This window comes from Anguilla anguilla, chromosome 16 (assembly GCF_013347855.1).
Source record: "Anguilla anguilla isolate fAngAng1 chromosome 16, fAngAng1.pri, whole genome shotgun sequence".
NCBI lineage: Eukaryota > Metazoa > Chordata > Actinopteri > Anguilliformes > Anguillidae > Anguilla > Anguilla anguilla.
This window is the reverse complement of record NC_049216.1, coordinates 2,504,362-2,526,786: the sequence shown is the minus strand read 5'-3', so window position 1 is coordinate 2,526,786 and position 22,425 is coordinate 2,504,362. Positions and strand designations below refer to the sequence as shown.

Sequence of the window (22,425 nt, the reverse complement as noted above, 5' to 3'; positions counted from 1 at the left end):
GTGTCAAACGCAAAGCAGTGTGTGACACACCATACACACATTAATATAAATTAACAGTGCTGTGTGTGTCAAACACATAGCAGTGTGTTACACACTTTACAAACAGTAATATAAACAAACAGGGCTCTGTGTGTGTCAAACACATAGCAGAGTGTAACACACCATGCACACATTAATATAAACTAACAGGGCTGTGTGTGTGTCAGACACATAGTAGTGTGTTACACACCTTACACACATTAATATAAACTAACAGGGCTGTGTGTGTCAAACACAAAGCAGTGTGTTACACACCATACACACATTAATATAAACTAACAGGACTGTGTGTCAAACACATAGCAGTGTGTTACACACCTTGCATACATTCATATAAACTAACAGGACTGTGTGTGTCAAACACACAGGAGTGTGTTACACACCACACACAAATTAATATAAACTAACAGGGCTCTGTGTGTCAAACACAAAGCAGTGTGTTACACACCATACACACATTAATATAAACTAACAGAGCTGTGTAAGTTAGACAATTAGCAGCGTGTTACTCACCTTAGACACATTAATATAAACTAACAGGGCTCTGTGTGTCAAACACATAGAAGTGTGTTACACACCTTACACACATTAATATAAACTAACAGGACTGTGTGTGTCAAACACATAGCAGTGTGTTACACACCTTACACACATTAATATAAACTAACAGGGCTGTGTGTCCAACACATAGCAGTGTGTTACACACCTTACACACATTAATATAAAATAACAGGGCTGTGTGTGTCTAACACAAAGAAGTGTGTTACACACCTTACACACATTAATATAAACTATCAGGACTGTGAGTGTCAAACACATAGCAGTGTGTTACACACCTTACACACATTAATATAAACTAACAGGACTGTGTGTGTCAAACACAAAGCAGTGTGTTACACACCATACACACATTAATATAAACTAATAGGACTGTGTGTGTCAAACACATAGCAGTGTGTAACACACCATATACACATTAATATAAACTAACAGGGCTGTGTGTTTCAAACACATAGCAGTGTGTAACACACCATACACACATGAATATAAACTAACAGGGCTGTGTGTGTTAGACACATAGTAGTGTGTTACACACCTTACACACATTAATATAAACTAACAGGGCTGTGTGTGTCAAACACATAGCAGTGTGTTACACACCTTACACACATTCATATAAACTAACAGAGCTGTGTGAGTTAGACAATTAGCAGTGTGTTACAGACCTTACACACATTAATATAAACTAACAGGGCTGTGTGTGTCAAACACAAAGCAGTGTGTTACACACCTTACACACATTAATATAAACTAACAGGGTTGTGTGTGTCACATAGTAGTGTGTTACACACCTTACACACATTAATATAAACTAACAGGGCTGTGTGTGGCACATAGCAGTGTGTTACACACCTTACACACATTAATATAAACTAACGGGGCTGTGTGTGGCACATAGCAGTGTGTTACTCTCCTAACGCACATTAATATAAACTATCAGGACTGTGTGTGTCAAACACATAGCAGTGTGTTACACACCTTACACACATTAATAAAAACTAACAGGACTGTGTGTGTCAAACACAAAGCAGTGTGTTACAGACCATACACACATTAATATAAACTAATAGGACTGTGTGTGTCAAACACATAGCAGTATTACACACCTTACACACATTAATATAAACCAACAGGGCTCTATGCGTCAAACAAAAAGCAGTGTGTTACACACCATAGACACATTAATATAAACTAATAGGACTGTGTGTGTCAAACACATAGCAGTGTGTTACACACCTTACACACATTAATATAAACTAACAGGGCAGTGTGTGTCAAACACATAGCAGAGTGTTACACACCTTACACACATTAATATAAACTAACAGGGCTCTGTGTGTCAAACACAAAGCAGTGTGTTACACAGCATACACACATTAATATAAACTAACAGGGCTGTATGTGTCAAACACATAGCAGTGTGTTACACACCTTACACACATTCATATAAACTAACAGAGCTGTGTGAGTTAGACAATTAGAAGTGTGTTACACACCTTACACACATTAATATAAACTAACAGGGCTGTGTGTGGCACATAGCAGTGTGTTACACACCTTACACACATTAATATAAACTAACAGGGTTGTGTGTGTCACATAGTAGTGTGTTACACACCTTACACACTTTAATATAAACAAACAGGGCTGTGTGTGTTAGACACATAGCAGTGTGATACTCACCTTACACACATTAATACAAACTAACAGGGTTGTGTGTGTCACATAGTAGTGTCTTACACACCTTACACACTTTAATATAAACAAGCAGGGCTGTGTGTGTTAGACACATAGCAGTGTGATACTCACCTTACACACATTAATACAAACTAACAGGGCTGTGTGTGTTAGACACATAGCAGTGTGTTACACACCTTACACACATTAATATAAACTAACAGGACTGTGTGTGTCAAACACATAGCAGTGTGTTACACACCTTACACACATTAATATAAACTAACAGGGCTGTGTGTGTTACACACATAGTAGTGTGTTACACACCTTACACACATTAATATAAACTAACAGGGCTGTATGTGTCAAACACAAAGCAGTGTGTTACACACCTTACACACATTAATATAAACTAACAGGATTGTGTGTGTCAAACACATAGCAGTGTGTTACACACCTTACACACGTTAAATTAAACTAACAGGGCTGTATGTGTCAAAGACAAAGCAGTGTGTTACACACCATACACACATTAATATAAACTAACAGGACTGTGTGTGTCAAACAAATAGCAGTGTGTTACACACCTTACACACATTAAAATAAACTAACAGGACTGTGTGTGTCAAACACATAGCAGTGTGTTACACACCTTACACACATTAATATAAACTAACAGGACTGTGTGTGTCAAACACATAGCAGTGTGTTACACACCATACACACATTAATATAAACTAATAGGACTGTGTGTGTCAAACACATAGCAGTGTGTAACACACCATATACACATTATTATAAACTAACAGGGATGTGTGTTTCAAACACATAGCAGTGTGTAACACACCATACACACATTAATATAAACTAACAGGGCTCTGTGTGTGTCAAACACATAGCAGTGTGTAACACACCATACACACATGAATATAAACTAAGAGGGCTGTGTGTGTTAGACACATAGTAGTGTGTTACACACCTTACAAACATTAATATAAACTAACAGGGCTGTGTGTGTCAAACACAAAGCAGTGTGTTACACACCATACACACATTAATATAAACTAACAGGGCTGTGTGTGTCAAACACATAGCAGTGTGTTACACACCTTACACACATTCATATAAACTAACAGAGCTGTGTGAGTTAGACAATTAGCAGTGTGTTACAGACCTTACACACATTAATATAAACTAACAGGGCTGTGTGTGTCAAACACAAAGCAGTGTGTTACACACCTTACACACATTAATATAAACTAACAGGGTTGTGTGTGTCACATAGTAGTGTGTTACACACCTTACACACATTAATATAAACTAACAGGGCTGTGTGTGGCACATAGCAGTGTGTTACAGACCTTACACACATTAATATAAACTAAAAGGGCTGTGTTTATTAGACACATAGCAGTGTGATGCTCACCTTACACACATTAATAAAAACTAACGGGGCTGTGTGTGGCACATAGCAGTGTGTTACTCTCCTAACGCACATTAATATAAACTATCAGGACTGTGTGTGTCAAACACATAGCAGTGTGTTACACACCTTACACACATTAATATAAACTAACAGGACTGTGTGTGTCAAACACAAAGCAGTGTGTTACACACCATACACACATTAATATAAACTAATAGGACTGTGTGTGTCAAACACATAGCAGTGTGTTACACACCTTACACACATTAATATAAACCAACAGGGCTCTATGCGTCAAACAAAAAGCAGTGTGTTACACACCATAGACACATTAATATAAACTAATAGGACTGTGTGTGTCAAACACATAGCAGTGTGTTACACACCTTACACACATTAATATAAACTAACAGGGCAGTGTGTGTCAAACACATAGCAGAGTGTTACACACCTTACACACATTAATATAAACTAACAGGGCTCTGTGTGTCAAACACAAAGCAGTGTGTTACACACCATACACACATTAATATAAACTAACAGGGCTGTGTGTGTCAAACACATAGCAGTGTGTTACACACCTTACACACATTCATATAAACTAACAGAGCTGTGTGAGTTAGACAATTAGAAGTGTGTTACACACCTTACACACATTAATATAAACTAACAGGGCTGTGTGTGGCACATAGCAGTGTGTTACACACCTTACACACATTAATATAAACTAACAGGGTTGTGTGTGTCACATAGTAGTGTATTACACACCTTACACACTTTAATATAAACAAACAGGGCTGTGTGTGTTAGACACATAGCAGTGTGATACTCACCTTACACACATTAATACAAACTAACAGGGTTGTGTGTGTCACATAGTAGTGTGTTACACACCTTACACACTTTAATATAAACAAGCAGGGCTGTGTGTGTTAGACACATAGCAGTGTGATACTCACCTTACACACATTAATACAAACTAACAGGGCTGTGTGTGTTAGACACATAGCAGTGTGTTACACACCTTACACACATTAATATAAACTAACAGGACTGTGTGTGTCAAACACATAGCAGTGTGTTACACACCTTAGACACATTAATATAAACTAACAGGGCTGTGTGTGTTACACACATAGTAGTGTGTTACACACCTTACACACATTAATATAAACTAACAGGGCTGTATGTGTCAAACACAAAGCAGTGTGTTACACACCATACACACATTAATATAAACTAACAGGATTGTGTGTGTCAAACACATAGCAGTGTGTTACACACCTTACACACGTTAAATTAAACTAACAGGGCTGTATGTGTCAAAGACAAAGCAGTGTGTTACACACCATACACACATTAATATAAACTAACAGGACTGTGTGTGTCAAACACATAGCAGTGTGTTACACACCTTACACACATTAATATAAACTAACAGGACTGTGTGTGTCAAACACATAGCAGTGTGTTACACACCTTACACACATTAATTTAAACTAACAGGGCTCTGTGTGTGTCAAACACATAGCAGTGTGAAACACACCATACACACATTAATATAAATTAACAGGGTTGTGTGTGTCACATAGTAGTGTGTTACACACCTTACACACTTTAATATAAACAAACAGGGTTGTGTGTGTTAGAAACATCGCAGTGCATTACTCACCTTACACACATGAATATAAACTAACAGGGATGTGTGTGTCACATAGTAGTGTGTTACACACCTTACACACGTTAATATAAACTAACAGGGCTGTGTGTCCAACACAAAGCAGTGTGTCACACACCTTACACACATTAATATAAACTAACAGGACTGTGTGTGTCAAACACATAGCAGTGTGTTACACAACTTACACACATTAATATAAACTAACAGGGCTGTGTGTCCAACACATAGCAGTGTGTAACACACCATACACACATTAATATAAACTAACAGGGCTGTGTGTGTCACATAGTAGTGTGTTACACACCTTACACACGTTAATATAAACTAACAGGGCTGTGTGTTTCAAACACATAGCAGTGTGTAACACACCATACACACATTAATATAAATTAACAGGGCTGCATGTGTCAAACACAAAGCAGTGTGTTACACACCATACACACATTAATATAAACTAACAGGATTGTGTGTGTCAAACACATAGCAGTGTGTTACACACCTTACACACGTTAAATTAAACTAACAGGGCTGTATGTGTCAAAGACAAAGCAGTGTGTTACACACCATACACACATTAATATAAACTAACAGGACTGTGTGTGTCAAACACATAGCAGTGTGTTACACACCTTACACACATTAATATAAACTAACAGGACTGTGTGTGTCAAACACATAGCAGTGTGTTACACACCTTACACACATTAATTTAAACTAACAGGGCTCTGTGTGTGTCAAACACATAGCAGTGTGAAACACACCATACACACATTAATATAAATTAACAGGGTTGTGTGTGTCACATAGTAGTGTGTTACACACCTTACACACTTTAATATAAACAAACAGGGTTGTGTGTGTTAGAAACATCGCAGTGCATTACTCACCTTACACACATGAATATAAACTAACAGGGATGTGTGTGTCACATAGTAGTATGTTACACACCTTACACACGTTAATATAAACTAACAGGGCTGTGTGTCCAACACAAAGCAGTGTGTCACACACCTTACACACATTAATATAAACTAACAGGACTGTGTGTGTCAAACACATAGCAGTGTGTTACACAACTTACACACATTAATATAAACTAACAGGGCTGTGTGTCCAACACATAGCAGTGTGTAACACACCATACACACATTAATATAAACTAACAGGGCTGTGTGTGTCACATAGTAGTGTGTTACACACCTTACACACGTTAATATAAACTAACAGGGCTGTGTGTTTCAAACACATAGCAGTGTGTAACACACCATACACACATTAATATAAATTAACAGGGCTGCATGTGTCAAACACATAGCAGTGTGTTACACACCTTACAAACATTAATATAAACTAACAGGGCTGTGTGTGTCAAACACATAGCAGTGTGTTACACACCTTACACACATTAATATAAACTAACAGGGCTCTGTGTGTCAAACACATAGCAGTGTGTTACACACCTTACACACATTAATATAAACTAACAGGGCTCTGTGTGTCAAACACCTAGCAGTGTGTAACACACCATACACACATTAATATAAACTAACAGGGCTCTGTGTGTCAAACACATAGCAGTGTGTTACACACCTTACACACATTAATATAAACTAAGAGGACTGTGTGTGTCAAACACATAGCAGTGTGTTACACACCTTACACACATTAATATAAACTAACAGGGCTTTTTAAAAAAAAATCTAAATCTATCTTATAGCTCTGATGAGCTGTTGATACAAGGAATAACAGTTTGCAAGAGCTAAAAGGTACTTTTAGATGTACTTTAAAACCATAAAAGGTTTGTTAACCCTTCTATTGTTTGTAAATATTAAAGCAAAATAGGCCTGTATTTTGAGTTATGGTGGCGTGAGAACAATTAAAAGAGCACATTGTCCATCTAGAAGTTCTATCTTCAAGAATAGAGCACTATATAACCAAAATTGACACTCAAGAAAAGTTACATATTGCACTTTAATAGGGACACTTCTGCTAAATTAACTCAATCACCATGACAAAATAGTACTTAGAATGTTTTATGTTTTTATTTAACAATATAATTTGAGCTGGGTCCACATTCAAAGCCCTCTCTCTCTGTTTCTCTCACACTCAATGACAGAGTTTACATGCATTGTCCATGCAAAAAAAAGGAAAAAGTGAGAAAAATGGCTTTAAAGATTCTGTTCTGTTACATTCTAATCCTACTGAGAAGCATGATATAAAATTTCCTAACTAACTTAGATGCTTGATTAATGTCTTTTTTATTAGCTAGTTTAATCTGTATTCATTTCTGGACACTGCAGCAGCTTGTGAGACTGCTCCTCTCGTTATAATCATAATCGTCATTAGAATGCAGACCTCTTTGTCAGCTGTAGCAACTGTAGCCTAACTCTCAGTTTTGCTAGCTCACTACATTCACAAAACCTTAAAAATAAACACTTTCCCTTTCGTTTTCATGGGAAAAATTCACCATGTTGTAGTATGGAAATGGAAGTAGCTGAATCACTCAAACATTTTAAATGCCCTAATATATATATATATATATATATATATATATATATATATATATATATATATATTTAAAATTTAATTTGCGCTGTTTTGGCGATTTGCCAACAATTTGCGGCCGCGACATCTGACGGGCTTCTCCAGGTCACCATTTTAATCAGATGTATTGTACCATTATAACAGTAGCTCTAGATTAAAAAAAAAAAAAATGGTAGGCACGTAGCCTACGTAGCTCAACTGGAACAGGTTCCGCTTCGGCTCAAACAAACACTGTTTATTTTCTGATTTTATTTTTTTTTTTATTATGGTGTGGCGGCAAGTATTTTGCCGTGGCGCCACGCCACGGCAAAACCTTACCAGCAGAAACGTTGGTTACACACCTTACACACATTAATATAAACTAACAGGGCTGTGTGTCAAACACATAGTAGTGTGTTACACACCTTACACACATTAATATAAACTAACAGGGCTGTGTGTCAAACACATAGCAGTGTGTTACACACCTTAATTGTCTTCAACCTTCCCAAGTTCTCCTCTGCTGAGGTCACTCCACTGGCTACCAGTCACTGCAGGTTCAATGTCCTGACCCTCACCTACACTGCAGCCAACAGGACGGCCCCCGTCTACTTACAGCACATGATTAAATCCTATACGCCCACTTGACCACTGCCTTGCACCCCCTGCCGTCCGGGTAAAGGGTTCAATCGTGTCTCTACCACGGAGCTTCTCCATCCTAGCTGTCGAGTGGTGGAACGAACTCCCTGTTCCTCTACGAACCTCTCCCTCACTATCCATCTTCCGCCGTGGTCTGAAGATGCATCTCTTCAGACTATACCTGGACTAACTATCACCACTCTGTAGATCATTTCTATCACTTAAATCCCCCTATTTCTACACATGTACCTCCTGTGCCACTCATGTTACATGTACCTCCATCCAGCACTTATTGTGCCTTGTATCATTGTCTAGATGTTGCTTGTAATGCCTCCTAGTTTGACTTGGCATAGGTTAGGTCAGAGTAATGTTCACTGTGTGAACTGGACTTAATGTGTTCATGGCTATGAATAACTGTGCAACGTATTGTACCTTATCGGACCTGTGTTTTGTAGTTGTTCCAATTAACTTTTGTTAGCACTTATTGTACGTCACTTTGGATAAAAGCGTCTAGCAAATAAATGTAATGTAACATAATATAAACTAACAGGACTGTGTGTGTTAAACTAAAATAACATGAATGTGGAATGAGTCATTATCAAACACATTTGAGTTTACACCCCACTACAGTTCAGTAAACAGGACTAATTCATTTTCTTCATTCATTTGTGTAGTCAAATTCTACCAAGAGGAAGAACAGGAACATGCTGTTTCAGTTCTGTGGAGTGTCTGTTTTCACATTAGAAACATTGACATCAGTGTTGTATTTAGTCACATTGTAGCCCTAATTTATTGAAGGGGTTTGTGTTTGTACTCACCCCATTCTCTGCAGTTTACAGTGTGGGTCCACCAGTCCAGCAGAGAGCGCTCTCACTCCTGAATCCTGCAGCTCGTTGTCTCTGAGCTCCAGATCTCTCAGCTCTGAGTGAGGAGAACGCAGGACTGAGGCCAGAACATCACAGCAGGCCTCTGTGAGATTACAGCAACCCAACCTGTGGAGAGACCACACACACACACAAACACGCACACAAACACACGCACACGCATAAATTCTTTGTGACGTTGTTCACCTAGACAGTTGATACATATGTACCTACGCATTCCTGAGATGTACACACAAAAACAGGGAGGGGAGTGTGTAAATTAAGTTCATAAAGTATTCTAATCCACAATAGTCTAAGGTAATTACTGGGCTCTAATAACCCTTTCCATGTGATGAACTTATCTGATTTGCAAACATATTAATTTCATCTGCAAACACAAAAAACAGCATTTTTGTGGTGCACTTTACCTCACCTGACATGTTCTTCAGTTCATAAACATCTATACATTTCAAAGACGCTGAATATTCATCACTATGAATAGATAAATATATCCGTTAATGTATAACTACTCGTATAACCCATTAGCTAAATACATTACTGTTATAATGATAATATTTTCTTCCTAATCTTGTAACCATCAAGTTATCAAACAATTTAAGTTTAACAAATTATACAGTCTCAGGGTTATTGACATTAATTTTAAAATATTCAGCAAGATGAAATGAAACCGCATTCAATACAAAATTGCGCTCTTCCTTATTTACCTCTCGCCAAAGTAACGTGACGGTAACCATGACGACGCTGTTTAAAACGTGGCCGTTAGGAGGGTCGGTTGGTTACCATGGCGATGCCAGCTCGCTCTGAGCTGTTTACTGTTACCTCAGCTAGTTAATTCTTTGAAAATACAGAACTACAGTTACATAACACAATTATTTAATAATAACTATTAACTTTGCAAATATCATTTGTTTACCATTTACATCAAACAACATGACCCTCAAGTTGACACTTGTTGTCGTTGTTCTAAGTTCAGCTTTCGCTTTGACTCACACAGGCACAAGTTAGCTAGCTAGCCAGCCCAACCTACCCTAACGTTACTTCATGACCCAACCTAGCTAGCGGAACCAGTGAGGAACTAAGCAGGAACAGGGCTGTGTGTGTCACATAGCAGTGTGTTACACACCTAACACACATTAATATAAACTAACAGGGCTGTGTGTGTCACATAGCAGTGTGTTACACACCTTACACACATTAATATAAACGAACAGGGCTGTGTGTGTCACATAGCAGTGTGTTACACACCTTACACACATTAATATAAACTAACAGGGCTGTGTGTGTCACATAGCAGTGTGTTACACACCATACACACATTAATATAAACTAACAGGGCTGTGTGTGTCACATAGCAGTGTGTTACACACCATACACACATTAATATAAACTAACAGGGCTGTGTGTGTTAGACACATAGCAGTGTGTTACTCACCTAACGCACATTAATATAAACTAACAGGGCTCTGTGTGTCAAACACATAGCAGTGTGTTACACACCATACACACATTAATATAAACTAACAGAGCTGTGTGTGTTAGACACATAGCAGTGTGTTACTCACCTTAGACACAATAATATAAACTAACAGGGCTCTGTGTGTGTCAAACACATAGCAGTGTGTAACACACCATACACACATTAATATAAACTAACAGGGCTCTGTGTGTCATATAGTAGTGTGTTACACACCTTGCACACGTTAATATAAACTAACAGGGCTGTGTGTTTCAAACACATAGCAGTGTGTAACACACCATACACACATTAATATAAATTAACAGGGCTGCATGTGTCAAACACATAGCAGTGTGTTACACACCTTACAAACATTAATATAAACTAACAGGGCTGTGTGTGTCAAACACCTAGCAGTGTGTTACACACCTTACACACATTAATATAAACTAACAGGGCTCTGTGTGTCAAACACCTAGCAGTGTGTTACACACCATACACACATTAATATAAACTAACAGGGCTGTGTGTGTCAAACACAAAGCAGTGTGTTACACACCATACACACATTAATATAAACTAACAGAGCAGTGTGAGTCAAACACATAGCAGTGTGTTGCACACCTTACATACATTAATATAAACTAAGAGGACTGTGTGTGTCAAACACATAGCAGTGTGTTACATACCTTACACACATTAATATAAACTAACAGGGCTCTTTTTAAAAAAAATCTAAATCTATCTTATAGCTCTGATGAGCTGTTGATACAAGGAATAACAGTTTGCAAGAGCTAAAAGGTACTTTTAGATGTTCTTTAAAACCATAAAAGGTTTGTTAACCCTTCTATTGTTTGTAAATATTAAAGCAAAATAGGCCTGTATTTTGAGTTATGGTGGCGTGAGAACAATTAAAAGAGCACATTGTCCATCTAGAAGTTCTATCTTCAAGAATAGAGCACTATATAACCAAAATTGACACTCAAGAAAAGTTACATATTGCACTTTAATAGGGACACTTCTGCTAAATTAACTCAATCACCATGACAAAATAGTACTTAGAATGTTTTATGTTTTTATTTAACAATATAATTTGAGCTGGGTCCACATTCAAAGCCCTCTCTCTCTGTCTCTCTCACACTCAATGACAGAGTTTACATGCATTGTCCATGCAAAAAAAAAAAGGAAAAAGTGAGAAAAATGGCTTTAAAGATTCTGTTCTGTTACATTCTAATCCTACTGAGAAGCATGATATAAAATTCCCTAACTAACTTAGATGCTTTATTAATGTCTTTTTTATTAGCTAGTTTAATCTGTATTCATTTCTGGACACTGCAGCAGCTTGTGAGACTGCTCCTCTCGTTATGATCATAATCGTCATTAGAATGCAGCCCTCTTTGTCAGTTGTAGCAACTGTAGCCTAACTCTCAGTTTTGCTAGCTCACTACATTCACAAAACCTTAAAAATAAACACTTTCCCTTTCGTTTTCATGGGGAAAATTCACCATGTTGTAGTATGGAAATGGAAGTAGTTGAATCAATCAAACATTTTAAATGCCCTAAAAAATATATATATATATATATATATATATATATATATATATATATATATATATATATATATATATATATTTAAAATTAAATTTGCGCTGTTTTGGCGATTTGCCAACAATTTGCGGCCGCGACATCTGACGGGCTTCTCCAGGTCACCATTTTAATCAGATGTATTGTACCATTATAACAGTAGCTCTAGATTTAAAAAAAAAAAATGGTAGGCACGTAGCCTACGTAGCTCAACTGGAACAGGTTCCGCTTCGGCTCAAACAAACACTGTTTATTTTCTGATTTTATTTTATTTTTATTATGGTGTGGCGGCAAGTATTTTGCCGTGGCGCCACGCCACGGCAAAACCTTACCAGCAGAAACGTTGGTTACACACCTTACACACATTAATATAAACTAACAGGGCTGTGTGTCAAACACATAGTAGTGTGTTACACACCTTACACACATTAATATAAACTAACAGGGCTGTGTGTCAAACACATAGCAGTGTGTTACACACCTTACACACATTAATTGTCTTCAACCTTCCCAAGTTCTCCTCTGCTGAGGTCACTCCACTGGCTACCAGTCACTGCAGGTTCAATGTCCTGACCCTCACCTACACTGCAGCCAACAGGACGGCCCCTGTCTACTTACAGCACATGATTAAATCCTATACGACCACTTGACCACTGCCTTGCACCCCCTGCCGTCCGGGTAAAGGGTTCAATCTTGTCTCTACCACGGAGCTTCTCCACCCTAGCTGTCCAGTGGTGGAACGAACTCCCTGTTCCTCTACGAACCTCTCCCTCACTACCCATCTTCCGCCGTGGTCTGAAGATGCATCTCTTCAGACTATACCTGGACTATCACCACTCTGTAGATCATTTCTATCACTTAAATCCCCCTATTTCTACACATGTACCTCCTGTGCCACTCATGTTACATGTACCTCCATCCAGCACTTATTGTGCCTTGTATCATTGTCTAGATGTTGCTTGTAATGCCTCCTAGTTTGACTTGGCATAGGTTAGGTCAGAGTAATGTTCACTGTGTGAACTGGACTTAATGAGTCCATGGCTATGATTATCTGTGCAACGTATTGTACCTTATCGGACCTGTGTTTTGTAGTTGTTCCAATTAAATTTTGTATGCACTTATTGTACGTCACTTTGGATAAAAGCGTCTGGCATAATATAAACTAACAGGGCTGTGTGTGTTAAACTAAAATAACATGAATGTGGAATGAGTCATTATCAAACACATTTGAGTTTACACCCCACTACAGTTCAGTAAACAGGACTAATTTCTTCATTCATTTGTGTAGTCGAATTCTACCAAGAGGAAGAACAGGAACATGCTGTTTCAGTTCTGTGGAGGGTCTGTTTTCACATTAGAAACATTGACATCAGTGTTGTATTTAGTCACATTGTAGCCCTAATTTATTGAAGGGGTTTGTGTTTGTACTCACTCCATTCTCTGCAGTTTACAGTGTGGGTCCACCAGTCCAGCAGAGAGCGCTCTCACTCCTGAATCCTGCAGCTCGTTGTCTCTGAGCTCCAGATCTCTCAGCTCTGAGTGAGGAGAACGCAGGACTGAGGCCAGAACATCACAGCAACCCTCTGTGAGATTACACCAACCCAGCCTGTGGAGAGACCACACACACACAAACACGCACGCACGCACACAAACACACGCACAAATTCTTTGTGACATTGTTCACCTTGACAGTTGATACATATGTACCTACGCATTCCTGAGATGTACACACAAAAACAGGGAGGGGGTGTCTAAATTAAGTTCATAAAGTATTCTAATCCACAATAGTCTAAGGTAATTACTGGGCTCTAATAACCCTTTCCATGTGATGAACTTATCTGATTTGCAAACATATTAATTTCATCTGCAAACACAAAAAACAGCATTTTTGTGGTGCACTTTACCTCACCTGACATGTTCTTCAGTTCATAAACATCTATACATTTCAAAGACGCTGAATATTCATCACTATGAATAGATAAATATAACCGTTAATGTATAACTACTCGCATAACCCATTAGCTAAATACATTACTGTTATAATGATAATATTTTCTTCCTAATCTTGTAACCATCAAGTTATCAAACAATTTAAGTTTAACAAATTATACAGTCTCAGGGTTTTTGACATTAATTTTAAAATATTCAGCAAGATGAAATGAAACCGCATTCAATACAAAATTGCGCTCTTCCTTATTTACCTCTCGCCAAAGTAACGTGACGGTAACCATGACGACGCTGTTTAAAACGTGGCCGTTAGGAGGGTCGGTTGGTTACCATGGCGATGCCAGCTCGCTCTGAGCTGTTTACTGTTACCTCAGCTAGTTCATTTTTTGAAAATACAGAACTACAGTTACATAACACAATTATTTAATAATAACTATTAAATGGTAAATGGACTGCATTTATATAGCGCTTTTATCCAAAGCACTTTACAATTGATGCCTCTCATTCACCAGAGCAGTTAGGGGTTAGGTGTCTTGCTCAAGGACACCTCGACACGCCCAGGGCGAGGTTTGAACCGGCAACCCTCCGACTGCCAGACAATCGGTCTTACCTCCTGAGCTATGTCGCCCCATTTATTAACTTTGCAAATATCATTTGTTTACCATTTACATCAAACAACATGACCCTCAAGTTGACACTTGTTGTCGTTGTTCTAAGTTCAGCTTTCGCTTTGACTCACACAGGCACGAGTTAGCTAGCTAGCCAGCCCAACCTACCCTAACGTTACTTCATGACCCAACCTAGCTAGCGGAACCAGTGAGGAACTAAGCAGCTAACTGTCACAGAGAACTCAAATATATGCGCCACCGTACATAAAATAACATGGAGGTTTTATCTAACCAGTCATGATATTATTGGTCAGACCTGCGATATTGTACCTGCTAACAGCTGAAGCAGTGCCAGAGCCGTGTACGAGCTGTGCTACACTTCAGTTCATCTGGCACGATCTTACAGCAACGCAACTACGGCATCATCTGGAATTACACTGCATCGCCATCTAGTGGCTGTATCAGAACAGCACAACTGATTACTGCCACTAACTTTTATTGCTGGTAGACTGTAGATTTTTACAAAAGTGGTGTCTTTTGAAACTTCCACACATTGCACCTATGTTCTGTATGTCTTTACGCTATAATCCATCCATTCATTTTATTTTCGCACGCCATTGCGTATATAATAGGTTAATTATTGCGTTACTTTTTTGTACAATTATTTTTGTAACAATGATAATAATAATGAAAATAAAAGCCTGATGTATTAGGTCATTTTTTTCCCTTTAAAACCCCTTATCAACATGTTTGGTATCCCTTGTGCAGTAATATAAACTGCACAAAAACTTTAATAAGTGAGGGGATTTGAAGATTATTAGAATACTTATCTAAGAAATACTCCTGTAAATGATGTTATTCTTTAAATGATAAGAGATAGATCCAGAATATTGATCTCTGAATCAGACTATTCCACACAGCACGACTGCTTACAAAGGTATAATATCCAGGCTATGACTTGGGACTGGAATCACAGAAAAGTGACAAAACTAAACGATGTAACCCTGCATCTAAACAGCAGCTCACATGTTGTTCAGATGGACACTCTCCAACCACGATGTACACACATACCGTGCCGGTGAGTTAATGCCCGGCTTTACCAGCAGAATAAAATACCATTTTATTCACAATCCTTTCAGAAACACCACAATCCTGAAAATTAAACATCATGCTGGACTGAACTCTGACAGTTCTATAGATGTAATTCTGACCCAAATGGGCCCTTTTCCTATACTGTAAGTTCTCTGAATTGGGGCAATGGGCTCATCTACCTTTTCTATGATCTTTTCTCTGGGCTTAACCCTCCCATCCCACACTAGACGTGCAGCTGCCACCTTTCAGAGTGGACAGTGAGTTAGTTTTCAGTGCTGTAGGATGTTTTGCCACCACCAAAAGTAAAGACAACACACATTTTTCATGTGTGGACAGTGAATTTGCTCATTTCCTTTCAGTTTTCTGTGACAAACTTCCCACAGCACTGCAAGCTAACACAGCTAAAGGCAGATTCACTGTAACAGGAAGTAATGCACATGCTCATATATATGTATTGTGGTGTGGTCCTCGGGAGCCCCGCCCCTCCCTGCTATGAGCCGCCACTCAGCTCCACTTCACCTGTGTCTCACCGGCCCAGCCTGCCGCCCCATGGACAGCGCCGGAGGGACAGGGCTGAGTTTCAGAACCTCCATTCCGCACTCAGACCTGGACAGCGCCGGAGGGACAGGGCTGTGTTTCAGCACCTCCACTCCACACTCAGACCTGGACAGCACCAGAGGGACAGGGCTGAGTTTCAGAACCTCCACTCCACACTCAGACCTGGACCTGAGATACAGTCAGGCCACCGGCAGCATACCAGTGCTTTGTCCACACCACTTTCCCCTTTGCCTGAGTAGCTTCTGGCCCTATATAGGCCTCATGATCTCACTCCAGGGGTGTGCTGGCACAAACGTTTTGGCGTGTTGCCTTCTTCAGTGTGCAGGTACAATGATTAAGACATTCTACCTTCTTATAAACAGGTAACAGCTGCCTTTCATTAGGGCTGCTGGCCAATTATTATGAGACAATTAGATAAATTGGTAAATTGGTTAACAGGAGCAATCAAGGAGAATAGTAGAGGGGTGAATGTATCCACAAGTGGCCACAATAGAAGACATCAGGCTAAGCCTTTCATAAATCCATGTGGCCACACGTGAGCTCAGTCACGCCCCTCAATCACAAATGCATTCAGGTTATACACTGTAAAATCGAAATCAACAAAAAAGCAGGCATAAAGGGCATACACAGAAATCTAAAGAAAAGGAATAAGGTCCAGCTCCTCATTGAGGCCCCCTGGTGACACAGATTTGAGTCTATATCCAGAAGTCCTCTCTTTGGAGTAGTTTTTTTTTCAAAGCCACCTCCCCTGCGGGCTGGCATTACCTTTTCTATACCCATACATTGAAGGTCTTTAATAGAGTGTTCCTGTTCTATAAAGCGCCTTGCCACTGGTGAGGTGATATCACATCTTCTTATAGAGGATTTATGTTCCCCAAGTCCTTGTTTTAAAGCACGTGTAGTTTTACCTATATACACCTTGGGGCAGGGACACTTCAACATATAGATTACACCTTTTGTACTGCAAGTGATACAAGATTTAATTTGATAAGATCTGGATGTTTGGGGACACACAAAATTATGTCCTTTCATCATATTACTACAAGATGCATAGCTCCTGCAAGGGAAACAACCAGTTATAAAAGCTTGTTTTTTCTCTTTAACTAAGTCTGACTTTACTAGCATATTAGCCAAATTTCTTGCTCTTTTATAAGTAAATAGAGCGGGGCTCTGAAAGGCTTGATTTAAGGAAGTGTCTGAGGACAAAATATGCCAGTGCTTGTTTACGATAGATCTAATTTTGTTAGAACAGTCATTGTAAGTCAGAACATAGTTAACAGAGAATGTCTTTTGTTGCTTACTCTGTGTTTTATTTAGCAGGTAATTTCTATTGAGACCTTTGACCTTTTGTTTAGCGTCATTAAGCCATACTTCAGAGTATCCTCTTGAGCGAAAACGCTCAATGAGGAGCTCCGATTGTTTGTCGTATTCTTCTTCAGTGTCACAGATACGGCGAAGCCTATGCAACTGACTCACAGGTAACCCTTTCTTTAATGGTATTGGGTGATAACTGTCAGCTGACAAAATTGTATTTTTGTCAGTGGGCTTTCTATATACCGTAGTACTAAGGGAATTGCCTTTTTTAGTGACCAAGACATCTAAGAAGTGAATAGCTTCTGGGCTATTCTCAACTGAAAAGGAAATAGATGGTAGTTTTGAATTAATGTAATTAACAAATTCCATTAGCTTAATTTCTGAATTGTTCCATATCATAAAACAATCATCAATATACCTTGAGCAGTATTTAATAGAACTTATGTAAGCATTGTTCTCATAAATATAATCAAGTTCAAATTTTCCCATGAACAGACTGGCATAGTTGGAGGCTAATGGAGTCCCCATGGCAGTGCCATGTGTTTGCAAGTAGTAATCTTTATCAAAGAGAAAATAATTGAGTAAGACTGATAATAAACTCAGTAGGCACACTACCTTCATGATTGGAAAGAAAGAATCTCAAAGCCTCCAGGCCGGGATTCGTAGGTATGGAGGTGTATAGAGAACCAACATCTAACGTAACCAGAAAGTCACCTTCATCTATGTTTGACAATGCTTGTAAATTCACAAAAAAATCTGTGGTGTCTTTCAAGTATGATGGTAATAGCTTAACTATGGGGTAAACATGAAAGTCCACAAACCGAGAAATGTTCTCAGTAAGGGAGCCAATGCCTGATACTATAGGCCTCAAAGGAGGATCTTCAAGGGATTTATGAATCTTAGGCAATGCATATAGTACAGGTATGGTAGGGTGATTCACAGAGAGATATTTAAATTCCAAGATTGCTCTTCTTAACCAATTTACCAATTTATCTATTGTCTCACTATGATTTTCTAGCAGCCTTAATAAATAATTGTCTCATAATAATTGGCCAGCAGCCCTAATGAAAGGCAGCTGTTACCTGTTTATAAGAAGGTGGAATGTCTTAATCACTGTACCTGCACACTGAAGAAGGCAACATGCCGAAACATTTGTGCATGAATCTGCATTAAAGAAAACTAATAAAAAATAAATAATGACTTTCTTTGAAGCTTTGTAGCCATTTTTTTTAATGCGAACCAATTTCTTTTCAATTGACGACATTTCTTCAGTTTCTACACACCCAAATTAAAATGGGTGAGCGCGGTGATTTCTCTTGTTATGAACAATAAAAGTCCTCCACAGGCATGTTGCCAGCACTGTCTGCCTCGTTTGTGCCTCATTCCCGTAACATACAGTATGGATGTGATAAATTTTTATCAAAGGAGATGAAAGATATGGAATTGAAGGTATCTGTAAGTGGGTGGAAAATCACAACCTGTACCTGCACAACATGCCATATAAATGCTCTGCCCGTTTGCAAATGTTGCACACAATGCAAATCATGCAAACTATGCAGACTACACAGAAGTATAAAATAGTCCTTAGAAGGACCATCTCTGTCAACCCTTGCAGGAGGAGTATGCAACACATACAGGAATGATAGATTCAATCATTAAGGCACACCAGTAGTACAATGCCCCTTATTTACTGTCAGGATAATTACCATGCAGTGCCCCCATACCCTGTAGAGGGGGGGGGGGGTTGGTCTGTTGGGGATGGCGGTAGGTACTAGAGTTTTGGTCAGGTCAGACTCTATTTTGTCAAATGTAAACTACTGTGGATTGCGGGAGATGTTCTCTGGATAGCATTTAAGGGAAGCTCAAACAATTTACTTCATTATCCAAAGTCTATTTTTAAAATAAAATTGTTTGCAATATATAATATAAATATATATGGCACGTTTCCTTCTTTTGAATTACTATGCAGTAAATTCATCTGCCTCAAACCCATTTCTTTCGATTTCTACAAATTCGCAACTGTATTAGATCTAATACAACTACCTTTCCTAATGCTCCTAATAACACACAGATGGAATCCTTGTTTTCTGTTGATCCTTCATCTAGAGCGCGTAATATCTTATAACTATAACCATATGTCCGAACAATTAGATATACCCCTAGATTTTCTGAAATCCGCTTGGGAGGAGGATTTAGGCATTAGCTTAATGGGGGAGCAATGGATAGAGGCACTGGAGGGTGTGCACACAGCATCCATATGTACCAGGCATGGTCTTGTTCAGTTCAGGGTGTTGCATCGTCTTCATCTTTCAAAGGTCAAGCTTTCTAAAATGTATCCTAATATAGATCCTTTGTGTGACCGTTGTGGTGTATTTCCTGCCTCGTTGGGTCACATGTTCTGGCTGTGCCCAAAACTATCCAATTTTTGGAATTCTATTTTTAAAACTCTGTCTGATATCCTAGGGCACATGATAGAACCTGGCCCAGTATTGGCAGTATTTGGGGTGCCAGGAGAGGATAGTCCTCTTAGAGGACTCAATTCCACTGTGGCAAGGTTCATAACCCTTCTGGCATGCAGATTAATTCTGTTGAACTGGAAACAGACACAGCCTCCCACTACGAGGTTCCACTGAGAAGTTCCATAAGACTTGGCAACCCTTTATTGATTATGTAGAGGCCAGGCAATAAACACCCTCTTAATTTCTTTACTACAATAACTAGGCTACACCTAATATAAGATGTCAATAATCACCACGTAAATCAGCTTTGTACCTTGGTTGATATTTACACTGTATACTGTATATGTACTATGCCTGTCCCATGTGTATGAAAATTTTACATTGTTTTTGCAACATTTTATATTATTTGTATACAGTGATTACTGTTTGTTTATTAACTAAAATACCAATAAACAGACGTTTTTTTTTTAAATTGTTTGCAATATAGCAGAATATACATTCATTGGCATTCATGCAGACAGACTTCATTAGCTTATCTGATATCGACTAGCCATTAGCTCGTCAGCAGCATTGCATCTTCTGTGAAATTTACACTGTACATAGACTAATGACTGTCTACACAGCAGAGCCACCGACAACTTCAGAGACTTTCCTCCACGCTGCGTTCCTCTGGTCAGCGTCTCTGCAGGAGGGCAGCGCAGGATTTACGACAATTAAAGGGAGTCCTCCATTGTGGAACTATAGAATGTGGAACTAAATTATGAAAAGGGGGACAATTTACTTGACTGATTTTTAGGTCAAATCTGATTGGTTACCACAGCGCGTAGTTGTGCCGCCTGGGGTTGATGTTAAACTCAGGTCATCTCTCCCACTGCCTTGCTGATGTGCCGCCACCTCTCATTTAAATGAATGGAGGCGGTGTCGCTGCCTGGCGTTACCGCGTACAGTGTGGTTTCACCGTTATGGGGTGGATTTCATCCCTCCACCTCAGCCCCCTGCGCGATCTCCATCGCTGTCTCACAGTATCACACAAGCGCTATGCAGCTCTGCGTCACTGGGAAAACATAGACTTTTACTGTACACTCAGGGAACCCCTCTCAGGATCATTCTCAGGAGGGCACTCAGGAGGGTCACATGGTGAATGGGACGTGGGCAACCCAGCTGCGCTCAGCTTACATCAATTAACTGGCGCTACTAACTATATGGACAGCTCTCTGTTCTTTTCTTCCCAGTCTAAGAGGACATCTTGTGCTCGTACGCTGCGATAATGACTGCGGTAGCATATGTCAATCGCCAAGGTGGCATGCACTCCCTCCAGCTCCATGGTCTAGCCCACAGACTGTTGGTCTGGAGCAGCCGTCACTTTCTGTGGTTACGCGTGACCCATGTTCCAGGTATTCAGAACACAGGCGTGAATCTGCTGTCAGGGGAAACCCACTGTACAGGGAATGGTGTCTCCATCTCCAGATTGAGGAAATGCTATGGCAGAGATTTGGCCGTGCAGCTGTAGATCACTTAGGAGGCATTTTCCCCCCTCGTTCTCATCTCTCCCACTCCAGCCAGAGTGAGAGCAGAGCTTCACACTGATCCTAATCACACGCAGGTGGCAGAAATCACCGTGGCTGGCAGAGATTATCCCTCTCCTTTATGTACAGCCATGTGCGCTCCCGCTACGCATGGACCTCCTGTCTCAGGTGAGCGGGGAAATACACCACCCCTGCCCCGAGCGAGTAGCTCTATGGGCTTGGCCTGTGAGAGGCGTAACCTCAACACATTAGGGCTTCCCCCTCACGTGCCTGCAACCATCCAGAGCACGAGAGCGCCCTCTACCAGGTCACTTTATGACAATAAGTGTCAAGTGTTTTAAAGATGGTGTGCCTCTCGTCAGTCAGTGCCTTACCAGAGCTCTGTTTCTGACGTGCTGTGCTTTTCACAGAACCTTATGGATAAAGAGAAATCATTTCCTACCATTAAGGT

At 39.5% G+C, this 22,425-nt stretch overlaps 2 protein-coding genes across 3 annotated transcripts in view; one reads left to right on the top strand and one right to left on the bottom strand.

Moving 5' to 3' along the window:
- Positions 1-22,425, top strand: part of LOC118215112 (histone H2B-like) — a 195,963-nt gene that overhangs the window by 101,822 nt on the left and 71,716 nt on the right. The window lies entirely within an intron of this gene.
- LOC118215105 lies at positions 16,201-19,138 on the bottom strand. Its single transcript, XM_035395547.1, has 2 exons — positions 16,819-19,138; positions 16,201-16,704 (listed from the first exon to the last, which is right to left on the bottom strand). Exon 1 carries the CDS (start codon positions 18,608-18,610, stop codon positions 17,246-17,248), a length of 1,365 nt encoding a protein of 454 aa, XP_035251438.1. The 5' UTR covers positions 18,611-19,138; the 3' UTR covers positions 16,201-16,704; positions 16,819-17,245.